The sequence below is a fragment of the Bos grunniens genome, chromosome 14 (assembly GCF_055505025.1).
Source record: "Bos grunniens cultivar Pamir isolate PY7600 chromosome 14, Bosgru_T2T1.0, whole genome shotgun sequence".
In the NCBI taxonomy this organism is placed as follows: domain Eukaryota; kingdom Metazoa; phylum Chordata; class Mammalia; order Artiodactyla; family Bovidae; genus Bos; species Bos grunniens.
In genome coordinates this window covers 7,004,346-7,017,597 of record NC_141178.1, presented here as the reverse complement: position 1 = coordinate 7,017,597, position 13,252 = coordinate 7,004,346, and the positions used below count along the sequence as shown (strand labels likewise).

Sequence of the window (13,252 nt, the reverse complement as noted above, 5' to 3'; positions counted from 1 at the left end):
TTCCACAATAAATTTAATAAATCTTATCATCTTACATATCCAGCTAGAAGTTCTATGAATCATTTTCATAGAGAATAATTGAATATTATAGTTAGAAATCTCACTAGAGAGTTAAAAACAGAATATGAATTTTAAGCGAGTTTGGGAGACTGTTGTAGGCTAATAAACACTCAAGGAAAGAATCCAATCTATAATCTACTCTACCTTGAAGGAAGACTAGGCACATTCAGGTGCCAGGCACACTCAAGTCACAAATCCTAATAGTTAAAACACAACAAAATAAAATAAAAACCCTAATACTTAAAAAATTCTTTAAAAACTTAAAAAATCCTAATATTTAAAACACAATAAAATAAAATCTAAAAATCCTAAATTGTTAAAAACAATATATATGAGATGTGAATCTTATTACATGAAGTCAAAGAGTTAATGGTCCTTGAAGAGTAGAATTTTTGCATGTAGCCAAGTCAGAAATGTAGGGGAAAGAATCTAGGTGATAGGGGACATTATACAGAAATCTGAGATGAATTACTGTTTTTTAGTACCATGTTACCACCTTTTTGCTAATATGCATATAATTTAAACAGTGCCATGACAGTTTTGGTTAGACCATATTGGGTCAAAGGAGAAACAAATGATTTAAACCTTGATGCCTCGCAGAGAATGAGGAAGAAGGTGGTCTTCTTCCTTCCCCATGTTTCCTTTGATGAAAATAAATGCAGCCTTCTTAGTTCTTGGGACTGTGTTCCCTTACCTGCCCATTTGTATTTTTTACAAACTTCCTATACTAATTTTTTATACTGTTTTCTATCCACCTATCCCTTTGCCTCATCCTGAATTGTTTCTATGATGAGGCAAAAGAACCTGGGCTTCAGTAAGTCTTGACTCCAGGTGAGCAGTTTTAATTAGAAGACAGTGGATTTGAGTCCACTCCTAAGGGGGGGATTTTGGGTTCAACTCCTGATCTGAGCTTTGACTGAGTATAAGTCTCATCTGAGATGGAGTTTTGTTTCACAATAACAATATTTCTACAGAAGAAAATTATTAAAGAAAAAAATAGCTTGGATGAAGGACTTTGAACTCCCAGATTTTCCAAGGATTCCCTCATCATAGATTTGGGGTGACATTGACAAAGTTATGTCCCCTTTATTCCAGATCACTTCAATAGCAAAGGCATCTGCTGCTAGTGTGTATATAATTCATTCATTTTTCATAATTATCAAGTTCCCATTATGTGACAGGCACTGTGCCTGTCAATCTCTTTCCCTTATTGAAATTACAGTGTAGTAGTTAAGCTGAAAATTAGCAGTTATAAATTAACTCAGGTAAAGGTGTTTTAGAAAAGAGAGAGAATGGTCTTTTAGAGAATTGAAAGTTCAGCAGACAGGATTTTGGTAGGGGCAAAATTCTTACAAAATCACATGCAAATTATTTTTTTTTTAAGATTTAAATTTCTTTAAGGAAAATGGAAAGTATCAAAATAGCTTTATTTATTTATTTTTATTTTGTGTGTGAGCATAGACATGATCTAATTTTATTTTAGAAAGAACTAGAATTTAAAAGAAAAAATACTATATATTTCAGTAATAGATTTAACCTTATATTTTTGGTAAATTATAATATTTGGAGCCATGAAAATTCCCAATGGGAGAAAAATCAAAGCTCATTGACAAGAATATGCACAAACTTAGAAAGAATAGCTTATCTAGAACACTGAATTAGAAATTTACCATGGCGAGAGCAAGCTGTCATTCAGCTCAAATATTTCATTGTTGCATGTGGTTATAGAAGGTAGTATTTTGATGTAGGGATTCATTCTACCCTTTGTTTCACTGTTCCTTCAACAGAAATAAATATTTGAAAAATCTTTCTGACACACTTGTCTCTTCTAAGTCTTAGGTAGACTCCCCCACCCCACACGACTACAACACCTAGAAAAGACATTTTCTAGGCTTAAGGTCATATTGTCATTGTGCAGCACCTACCTATGTTGGATTGAACTGTTTGAAAAACATTTACCCTTCCTTCTGTTTATTGGAGGTGTCTACTGGAGCATTTTTGAAAAATAAAATGTCCCATTTAAATGTATGACATTTTTACTTCATACCAATGATGTGGTATCTCACAGAACACTCTACTATGTTAGCCATAAAAAAAAAAGAGTTTGCTACTCTAGAATGTGGTGCATTGTCTTAGGACCTTATTTTGTGTTCCTTTTGATTATTTTGCACAAATCAGAGCTTACGTGTCTCAGTTGTGATATAGTCTTCAGAGTTATACCATTTTTGCTTTTAAACATACAAATATTTAGTGATATACATGAATGAAATATTTACAGCTGCTTCACCTACTGTGCGTATCTTACAAATGGTACTGGATACATGATGGTGGAGACAGTGATGGTGATAATGATTCTGGCAGTAAATTTTTCAAAGTGACAAAATTTGGATTAATCTCATAGCAAAATGGAGATCATTAGAGTCAACAGCTTTTCTTTTGATGCATATATTACAAAATATAGTTTTAATCTCACTTGCAAGCTACTTTCTATGTCTCTCATAGAAAGAGACATTAAATTTCAAGGAACTCATTTTATCTTGAATTTTCCATTCCTTCTTTTGTTGTTTCACCCAAGCTGTTTCACTGGAAGTTTCTTGAACCATTTCCTTAACCTCCAGTCTTTGGTTTCCTCCTCCATAAAATAAGAAAAGTAATCACAGGAGTTATTGGGGTTAAATGATGTAGCATACATAATCTAAACACACAGAAGGTACTAAATGCATAATCTTCCCTCTAAGAGAAAAACAAATTACCACAAATTTATTTGATATGTTTCTTACACAGCAGTATTAATATATAAGAACAAATGATATTTTAGTATTTCTACTAAATACTTTAGCATCCATTTATTATAATAAAAATTTCACTTTCTTTAATATTCATACTCTCTGGAAAAGCTATTACTAATTTAATGCAGTTTGAAGAATAAATAGCTATCCTAAATATTTGTTGCAATATATGGTATTGTACCTTGAAACTTTTCCATTCTCTCTTTTGTTCCTTTTGCAAATATTCCTTTTTGACGTCCTCCTATAGAAAAACAAAAGGTTAGATTAATTAAATGAGCCAATATTTCTTTTAATTATTTAGTCTTTGTATGGTGATTCAATGTAATGCTCATAGCAAACACCCTCTTTCAACAACACAAGAAACAATTCTACATGTGGACAGATGGTCAAAACCAAAATCAAATTGATTATATTCTTTGCAACCTAAGATGGAGAAGCTCTATACACTCAGCAAAAACAAGACCAGAAACTGACTGTGGCTCAGATTATGAACCCCTTATTGCAAAATTCAGACTTATTGAAGAAAGTAGGGAAAACCACTAGGCCATTCAGGTATGACCTAAATCAAATCCATTATGTTATATGATGGAAGGGACAAATAGATTCAAGGGATTACACCTGACAGACAGAGTGCTTAAAAACTATGGACAGAGGTTTATAACATTGTAAAGGAGAAAGTAACCAAAACGTCCCCAAGTAAAAGAAATGTAACAAGACAAATAAGGCAATGGCACCCTACTCCAGTACTCTTGCCTGGAAAATCCCATGGATGAAGGAGCCTGGTAGGCTGCAGTCCATGGGGTCACGAAGAGTCGGACACGACTGAGCGACTTCACTTTCACTTTCACTTTTCACTTTCATACATTGGAGAAGGAAATGGCAACCCACTCCAGTGTTCTTGCCTGGAGAATCCCAGGGATGGGGGAGCCTGGTGGGCTGCCATCTATGGGGTCGCACAGAGTCAGACACGACTGAAGTGACTTAGCAGCACCAGCAGCAGCAAGACAAATTAGTTGTCTGAGGAGGCCTTACAAATATCTGAGAAAAGAAGAGAAGTGAAAGGCAAAGGAGCAAAGTAAAGATATAATAACCATCTGAATGTAGAGTTTCAAAGAATAGCAAGGAGAGAAAAGAAATCATTCTTAAGTGAACAATGCAAAGTAGAGGCAAACCATAGAATGGGAAAGACTAGAAATCTCTTAGAAAATTAGAGATAGCAAGGGAACATTCTATGCAAAGATGGACACGATGAAGGACAGAGACTACGTGTACCTAACATAAGCAGAAGATATTAAGAGGTGGCAGGAATACACAGAGTACATAAAAGGTCTTCATGACCCAGATAACCATGATGGTGTGATCATTCACCTAGAGCCTGACATCCTGTTGTGTAAAGTCAATTGGGCCTTGATGAACAGAGTAGTGGAGGGGATAGAATTTCAGCTGAGCTATTTGAAATCCTAAAAGATGATGCTGTGAAAGTGCTGCACTCAATGTGTCAGCAAATTTGGAAAATTCAGGAGTGGCCATGGAACTGCAAAAGGTCAGATTTCATTTCAATCCCAAAGAAGTACAATGCCAAAAAATGTTCCATCTACCATACAATTGTATTCATTTCACATGTGAGAAAGGTAATGCTCAGAATTCTTCAATCTAGGCTTCACCAGTATGTGAACTGAGAACTTTCAGATGTACAAGCTGGGTTTAGAAAAGGCAGAGAAAGCACAGATTAAACTGCCAACATCGATCAGGTCATAGAAAAAGCATGAGAATTCCAGAAAAACATCTACTTTTGCTTCATTGACTACACTAAAGTCTTTGATTGTGTGGATCACAAGAAACTGTGAAAAATTCATAAAAAGACAAGAATACCAGACCACCTTACCTGCCTCCTGAGAAATATGTATGCAAGTCAAGAAGCAACAGTTAGAACTGGACCAGGAACAGTGGACTGGTTCAGTATTGGGAGAGGAGTACTTCAAGCCTATATATCATCACCCTGCTTATTTAACTTTTATGTAGAGTACATCATGTGAAGTGCCAGGCTGGATGAATCACAAACTGGAATTAAGCAGTATCAATATCTCAGATATGCAAATGAAACAATCCTAGTATCAGAAAGTGAAGAAGAACTAAGGAACCTCTTAATGAAGATGAAAAAGAAGAGTGCAAAAGCTGACTTAAACCTCAACATTCAAAAAGCTAAGATCATGGCTCCAGTTCCATCACTTCATGGCAAAGATGGAGAAAAAAGGAAACAGTGACAGACTTGAATCTTCACTGGGAGGACTGATGCTGAAGCTGAAGCTCCAATACTTCAGCCACCTAATACAAAGGCCAACTCGTTGGGAAAGACTGATACTGGCAAAGACTGAGGGAAGAAGGAGGGGAGGGTGACAGAAGATGAAGTAGTTGAATGGCATCATTGCCTCAATGGACATGAGTTTGAGCAAACTCTGAGAGATAGTGAAGCACAGGGAAGCCTGGAATGCTGCACTCCATGCTGCAAAGAGTCAGACATGACTGAGTGACTGAAAACAACTTGTGATGCAAACCTTGCACATGTATGACTGGAGGGCTGGGAAATAATAGTAGAGGTCAAATAGACACATGGTAAAAGATATGGGATAACCTATTTGAGCAATACCTCATGTATAGCAGAGTTACATCTTCAAAGACAAACGGTGTCTTGAAACAAAGTTTTACTGGTAGCTTATAATGAATAATTACCAAATATATAAGCAATTTAATTATATTTATATAAAGGGACACTGAACACACACGCGCATGTGTGCGATCTTTCCATGCACTCTCTTGTTTTAATAAAACTTCCATTTTATAGTATACTAAGGAACAGGAAGATGAAATCAGAATTGTTTCCATTTTAAAAATAAAGATTTGGTCAACATGATCTCTATGCTGCTATGTATCACTAAGTTATTAATCCATTTGTTCTGTGAATATCAGCTATTTGTTTGTATTACTTTTAAATTCAAAGTGTGACTGTAGTGAGTGAATATAGATCTACATAGGGTTTCCAGGGTGGTGCTGGTGTTAAAGACCCCCGTCTGCCAATGCAGGAGATGTAAGAGTCGCGAGTTCTGTCCCTAGATCAGGAAGATCCCCTGATGGAGAGCATGGCAAGCCACTCCAATATCCTGGCCCGGAAAATCCCATGGACAGAGGAGTCTGGCCAGCTACAGTCCATGGGGCCGCAAAGAGTCAGACAGCTGAAGCAACTTAGCCTACAGCACACACATATATTGAATAAAAGCTTATATAATATGTACCTAAATATAAAAAATCACCAACTATCTTACTAAATATAAAAAATCACCAACTATCTTACTAATAGTCTCCCAGAGAGTCTTTAATTATCAAATATAAAAGGTCACTTTGGCATTTTAGAAAGACATATTTGCATGTCTATTATATTTATACATTTTAGAAGAGCACAAACATGAATATTAAAAGATACATTAAGCAGCAAAAAGAATGAACCACTTATTCCAACTATTCATATCAAAACCTGTAATAGTACCTTTGGCTTATGTATGATCAAAATAATTCAAATTATAATGAATTGGTTTTATACATTCTCATGTAGTAATAAGGATATTAAAGATGTGTACTGTACAGCTGCTTGTTTCTCTTCCGGAATATGGGCTTTCAAGTAAAATTGAAAGTTTCCAGTTGTTCAGCATGATGGATAACAACTTGTTGTAATTTATAAAATAAATACATTAATAGAGCACAGTCACATGAAGTATTCATCTTTCACTAAAATACATGAACACAAGCTACACAAATATAACTCGAATCTTGGGAATTCAGCAGACACATAAATACCTACCTTGTTCATTCTTTATGTTTTCACTTTAGTATTCAGAAAATATCAGCTTAAAAATGTTTCCCAAAAAGTAAATGCTATATAAAACTGATTCTGTTTTTATTTTGAGATGTGTGATAGTTTGACATTCTCCTTTGAAATTATGCCTATAATGATTCCCAGTGTGAAGCAATCCTTAGGATTAATCGTAATGGCTATGAATCTACTGACATTAATATTCTTCATACAGGGATAGTCTGCTGGATAACTTCACATTATTGAATAACTAATGACCCCCTTCTCTTTTGGCAGTCCAAATGAGACATCTTTCAGTGAAAACAAAACACAGATGTTCAGCATTAGCAGAAGTCCGGGGTGACACTCTAAACATATGCAAGGAATGGAAACCCTAGATCGTCTCTTATGTGTAAGAAATTCTGACAAGTGACTGTAAAATTTCCTAATAGCATCATTTGGTTTTGTAAGAGTATAATTTTGTTTATGTATTAGATAATAATATCCTCCTAAATTCCAGTCCTTACACTGATGCCAAAACTATATTTTTTTCAAAAATAAAAGTAATGATACATTACATTTAAAAAATCATATTTATCTTCATTATTTTCATACCATTTCTACATAAAATAACAAAATAAAAACTATAACGTAAAAGATAATTTATCTGCACTATCAAAATAAATTCTTAAATTAATATCTTTTGTCAAAAATTTCTAAGTGGCTTCCTTCATTGTTCATTTTTAGCTTACTCAAGTGTCTTCTCCGTCTGGACTTCCTTGCTTCCATTCAAGCGGAATATCTGACATTGTACACTTAATTCATTTCTCCCCACTAGAAGCTTTGCGAAGGCAGTGAGTCATTTGACTTATTTATCACTCTATTTGCAAAGCCTGAATAGAGGACAGAGCAGGTGCTCAATAAATATTTGTTAGTTATACAAAAGAGAAACAAAAAATCAAGTGCTTTTGTCTGTCTACTTGCCTGCCTTCCTTCCTGCCTTCCTCCCTTTGTTAGTTCAGTGGGTGAGGTGTCATCCTCCCCAAGCCAGTGTAACCATGCTCTGAATTTAATAAACAATAAACTCTACAAGTGAGTTAAAACTGCACCCTAACCAATCCCTTTATAAGTGAAACTTCAGCAAATTATTTTTAAATTGAAGAATAAATTACACACTATAAAACATACTTTTCTTACATTATCTGTTTGATGAGCTTTCACCACCCAAAACAAATTCTCACCCTGGAAATTTTCCTTATAACAATCTTCTTTTCAGTCAAACCCCTTTTCACAGAGGCAATTGCTATCTGACTTCTACTGCTGTAGGTTATTTTTGACTATTTTACTAAATGAAAGCATACAATATGTCATCTTTTTTGCTTCTAGTTTTATTCACTTTGCATAATATCTATAAGATTTTTTTTGTGTATTCTTTATGTGTATCAGTCTATTTTATACCAAGCAGTTTTCTATTGTTTTAATGAATCACAGATAGCTAACTAGCTTTCCTGTTGATGGATATTTGGGTTTTTCATTTCTTATTATTAAGACTTAAAACACTATGAACATTCTTGTAAAAATATTTTTGTATTCATTGACCTTTGTGTTAAATACTTAGGAGTAAAAATACTTCTTAACTTTGTTGGAAATGGCAAAGATTTCTCGAAGCTGGTTGTAAAATCTAATTGCTTTTCATCTTGCTATGTGCTAATCTATGACATCCAGGTCATTAAACACATTTTTCTATGCTTTCTTCTAGATTTATGGTTCTAGGTTTTACGGTTACTTTATCTGTCTTAAATGATGATGATGATGATTTTATTTTTATAGAATGAGAATAGGGTTATTATTCATTTTTTCCATATAAATATTCAGTTATATGTTCTTTTTTTCATTTTTAAATTTTAGCCATCCTGCTACATATAAAATAGTATGCAATTGTGGTTTCACATTGGATTTTTCTGTTGATTAACGATACTGAACACTTTTCACTTGTTTATTGATCACTACCATGTTTTATTCTGTGATATGTTTGTTCAAATCCTTTGCTATTTTCAATTTAGTGTTCCGTTTTATTGCTATATCTCCTGGGAAATGTGTATGTGCGTCAAGATGCAACAGTTAGAATTGGGCATGGAACAACTGACTGGTTCAAAACTGGGAAAGGAGTACGACAAAGTTCTGTATTGTCACCCTGCTTATTCAACTTCTATGCAGAGTACCTCACGTGAAATGTTGGACTGGATGAAGCACAAACTGCAATCAAGATTGCTAGGAGAAATAACGACAACCTGAGATATGCAGATGATACCACTATAATGGCAGAAAGTGAAGAGGAACTAAAGAACCTCTTGATGAGGGTAAAAGAGGAGAATGAAAAATCTGGCTTGAAACTCAACATTCAAAAAACTAGGATCATGGCATTTGGTCTCATCACTTCATGGCAAATAGAAGGGGAAAAAGTTAAACCGATGACAGATTTTATTTTCTTAGGCTCAAAAATCACTGCAGATTGTGACTGCAGTCACAAAATTAGAAGACACTTGCTCCTTGGGAGAAAAGCCATGACAAACCTAGACAGCATATTTAAAAAACAGAGACATTACTTTGCCAACGAAAGTCCATATAGCCAAAGCTATGGTTTTTCCAGTAGTCATGTTCAGATATGAGAGTTAGACCATAAAGAAGGCTGAGCACTGAAGAATCAGTGCTTCCAAACTGTGATGTTGGAGAAGACCCTTGAGAGTCCCCTGGACTGCAAGGAGATCCAACCAGTCAATCCTAAAGGAAAGCAGCCCTTAATATTCATTGGAAGGAACGATGCTGAAGCAGAAGCTCCAATACTTTGTCCACTTGATGTGAAGGGCTGACTATTTGGAAAAGACCCTGATGCTGGGAAAGATTGAAGGCAAAAGGAGAAGAAGGAGGCATAGGATGAGATGGTTAGAGAGCATCACTGATTCAATGGACATGAATTTGAGCAAACTCTGTAAGATAGTAAAGGACAAGGGAGCCGGACATAGTACAGTCCATGGGATAGCAAAGAGTTGAACATAACTTAGTAAGTGAATGGCATTATTAGCATTAATTCTATTGGTTAGTTTCTTAAATTTATAATATATAAATAATTACTGAAACTTCTAGGTTTTTTTCTTTAAGCAACCCCACCCATCATTCTCAAATACCTTAATATTTCCTATCAACAAGGACTTTTCCTACATGCTCATAATATAACCATCAAAATTACGAAACTCATAACATGATTAAGAAGCTGTCTACCTAACTCTACTTTTTCTTATATATTCCTTTCTTCCTTTTGTAATTAGGACATATTTTATGGGGGAGTTACCTTAGAAATGCTCCATTCCTCTTTGCATCTTCAGCCCTGATTATTTATTTGTGTTTGGAAATACGGTTTTCAATTTTATTCAAAAGTTATAATCAATATTATATGTTGTTATATATTTTATAGTGTAAATAATATATATTGTATAGATAATATATATAGATAAATAGTATTATATACATTCAGACTCCAAGCAGCAGCTGCTACATGTGCTCATTGCTATGGAGTGTCCCTCTCCCAAGCTCTCTCAGTGGATAGAACAAGTCTATACATCCAGTTAAATCAACATTCAATACTTTCAATTTCAGTGTGCTGCTACAGGTTTCTTTCTAGTTTTCTTTTTCTCTTTTACAAATTGTAACTAACTTCTCTAATAGTGAGTAAACTGCCTTAAGTCATCCTTAACATATTTATGTATTTGGTTAATCTTCCTGTAGGTGATCAGTTTCCTATCTCTAGCGCTGTTCACTGGTTATTCTTCCTGTAGATGACCAATTTCGTATCTCTAGCACTGTTCACTTCCTCCTTAGGGAATTCCCCCCAAGGAAGCTCCATCTCAGACATCCTACACTCCTCAGTAATCCTGGAATTCACACTGCCTGCCGGTGGATCCCTGCTAATGGACAGACAACAGCCTCTTCAGTGCCTCCTACGTGATAGTCCGCACCTTGTCCGCTCCCTTCAGGAATCCTCACCCCATGCAGACTCCAACACTAGGGCTTGGCAGCACCCTTACGCAAGGAACCCTCTTCCCTCCTCAAGCTCCAAAATCTTGCATGGCATTTCTAGACCCTCTGGAAGGGATCTACCCTCTACCCTCTCCAGGGCTGACACTCTTTAAAAGGGGCAGCCCTCCTAAGTGGGCAACCTTCTCCAGCTTCAAAAGCTCGGGACTCAGCACCAGCTCGGCACATCACCTTTAGGCTGCATGTGCTCTGACACTATGTCTGCTGCCCTTCTGCAGGGAGGCCCTCCCAACCTGAAGATAAGTAATTTTTCTTTAAACTCAGAGTGAATTTACACTAAAAATAGATATCTTATGTCTTGATAAACACTGATGATGCTTTCCCACAAACAGAGTAAAAAAAATATGTGTGTGTATATATATATGTATATATATATATATATATATATATATATATATATGTCTTCTCTTGACTTCTGTTAGAAATACAGGCAAAGCACTGTAAGAAACTTCAAGGTTTATTTCCATGCAGGCCAGCAGGGATGGCTGGTGGTCCTGCTGTGCACAGTCATTCAGGGACCCAGACTCTTCCCATCACGTGGCTCCTTCATTCCAGAGGCCTCAGAGTCCTCCTCTAGACCCTCTGAATCCAGAATCAAACAAGAGAAGATGGAAAATGGAGGATCATGCGTGGGAAATCTGAAAACTACAAGAAAATCTGAAAAACGTAATCTGGCTTTGTGTTCAGGAGGAAAGTGAAAAGATTTTGTTGTACAAACAGCTAATTTCATCACAACATTATGTTTAGGTCTTTGTGAACTGCAAGTATAGTTCATGGCTGATCATATAGAAGAAAAAGAGATATAAATAAAATTTTTGTAAAGTGTATGCCAACTAAATAATGGGTTGTTTAAACAAAATGGAAATGTCATTGAACAATAATAAAGAAATTCTAATCAACATTGAGATTTTTAAACTTTTTTTTTGTAGGTGATATATTGTAATTTTTTTTCAGATTTTATTACAAAGAGATTACATGAGGCAGCTCTATATAAGATATAACATGAATTTTCTCTGATTCCTTTTAAAATAACCCTTAAGGAATCATCCAATTTTAGTGCTGTGAGAAACAGACCTATGAAATCATCTACAGCTTAAAATATTGAAGATGCTATACTTAGGTAGCAAATATTAACTCTTTTTCCTTCTCTAAAGTGTTCTAATCTTACCCACTTAAGCTCTCAAACCTATCACAAAATGCTCCCTCTGAAGAAACAGAGCACCTGGAGTAACGGAAAGAAAATGGCAACTGCAGATTTACTTTAAAAATCGTCTCCAATTGTTTACAGTGAAATTTAATCTTGCAATTTTAGATGACAAGATTAGAAAATTAGATTCTTGTAATTTAAACCTAACATCCATTTTCCTAGAAAGTAGTAACACTGTCTGACAGATTAAAGAAACATAAATAATAATCAAATTACATTGTTCTATTTTCCTAATTTTAGGAAAGCATTCATTTAGAGTATTGCTAATAAATAAGAGAGAGTGATTATTTAACAAATACAACAAAAATCCATTGTTTAGCAAAAGCAAAACACCAACAAACTTTCTAAAGGACCTAATCTAACCTTAAGCAAAGACACATGACTTGTGATCCCTGTATTTATATAGAAACAACATTTAGGAAAAGATTATAGAATCTTTTAGATGGAAACTTAGACATCATTTTATTAGCCCCATAGTACTGGGCTTCTTCAGTGGCTCCATGGTAAAGAATACAATGCAATGCAGGAGATGTGGGTTTGATTCCTGGATGAGGAAGATCCCCTGGAGAAGGAAATGGCAACCCACTCTAGTATTCTTGCTTGGGAAATCCTAAAGACAGAGGAGCATGGGAGGCTATAGTCGATGGGATCAGGAAAGAGTTGGGCATGTGGTACCGATTAGACAACAAAAAATAGCACTGTAAGTTTTCTCTGTAAGTTTCTTAACACATGGAATCCCAGTCTTAACTCGAACACTCCCATGGGATGGGGTTTCAGCAGCTCACAGGCGAGCAAGGGCCACTGGTGTATATATAGGATCTAATAAAATTTACATTGTCTTACACTTACAATAAAATGTCTTACACTGGTTTGAAACAAAGTTTCTTATGACTTTTAACTATTAATTCTTATTCTATATCCTGGATAATGAATACATTTACACCTTCTACATGAAATATTTTTAATAATGATGATCAATATAATGTAATTCATTTTCTTTATTTTGTGTACCTTTCTTAATATCAATTCTTTAATATTTCTAACTAAATTGTCAACTCTTTTTTCGGAATGCCTGTGCTATTCCTAACCAGAAAAGCATTTTTGAGAAACAACATACTTGGCATTTGCAATGTCAGTTTTCACTTAAAAATGTGTGATAATACCCCAATAATTAAATTCACTTGAACTTCAGATCTCTCATGCAATTTCAAATAAAATCTTATTATGTTCATATGTTACTTATATTTATTATTTTGAAAG

At 35.0% G+C, this 13,252-nt stretch overlaps 1 protein-coding gene across 1 annotated transcript in view; it reads right to left on the bottom strand.

Moving 5' to 3' along the window:
* Positions 1-13,252, bottom strand: part of CNBD1 (cyclic nucleotide binding domain containing 1) — an 89,846-nt gene that overhangs the window by 18,731 nt on the left and 57,863 nt on the right. Inside the window, exon 3 of the mRNA XM_086335859.1 lies at positions 3,031-3,090. Coding sequence (XP_086191985.1) covers positions 3,031-3,090 — 60 coding nt within the window. The remainder of the gene's footprint in view (positions 1-3,030; positions 3,091-13,252) is intronic.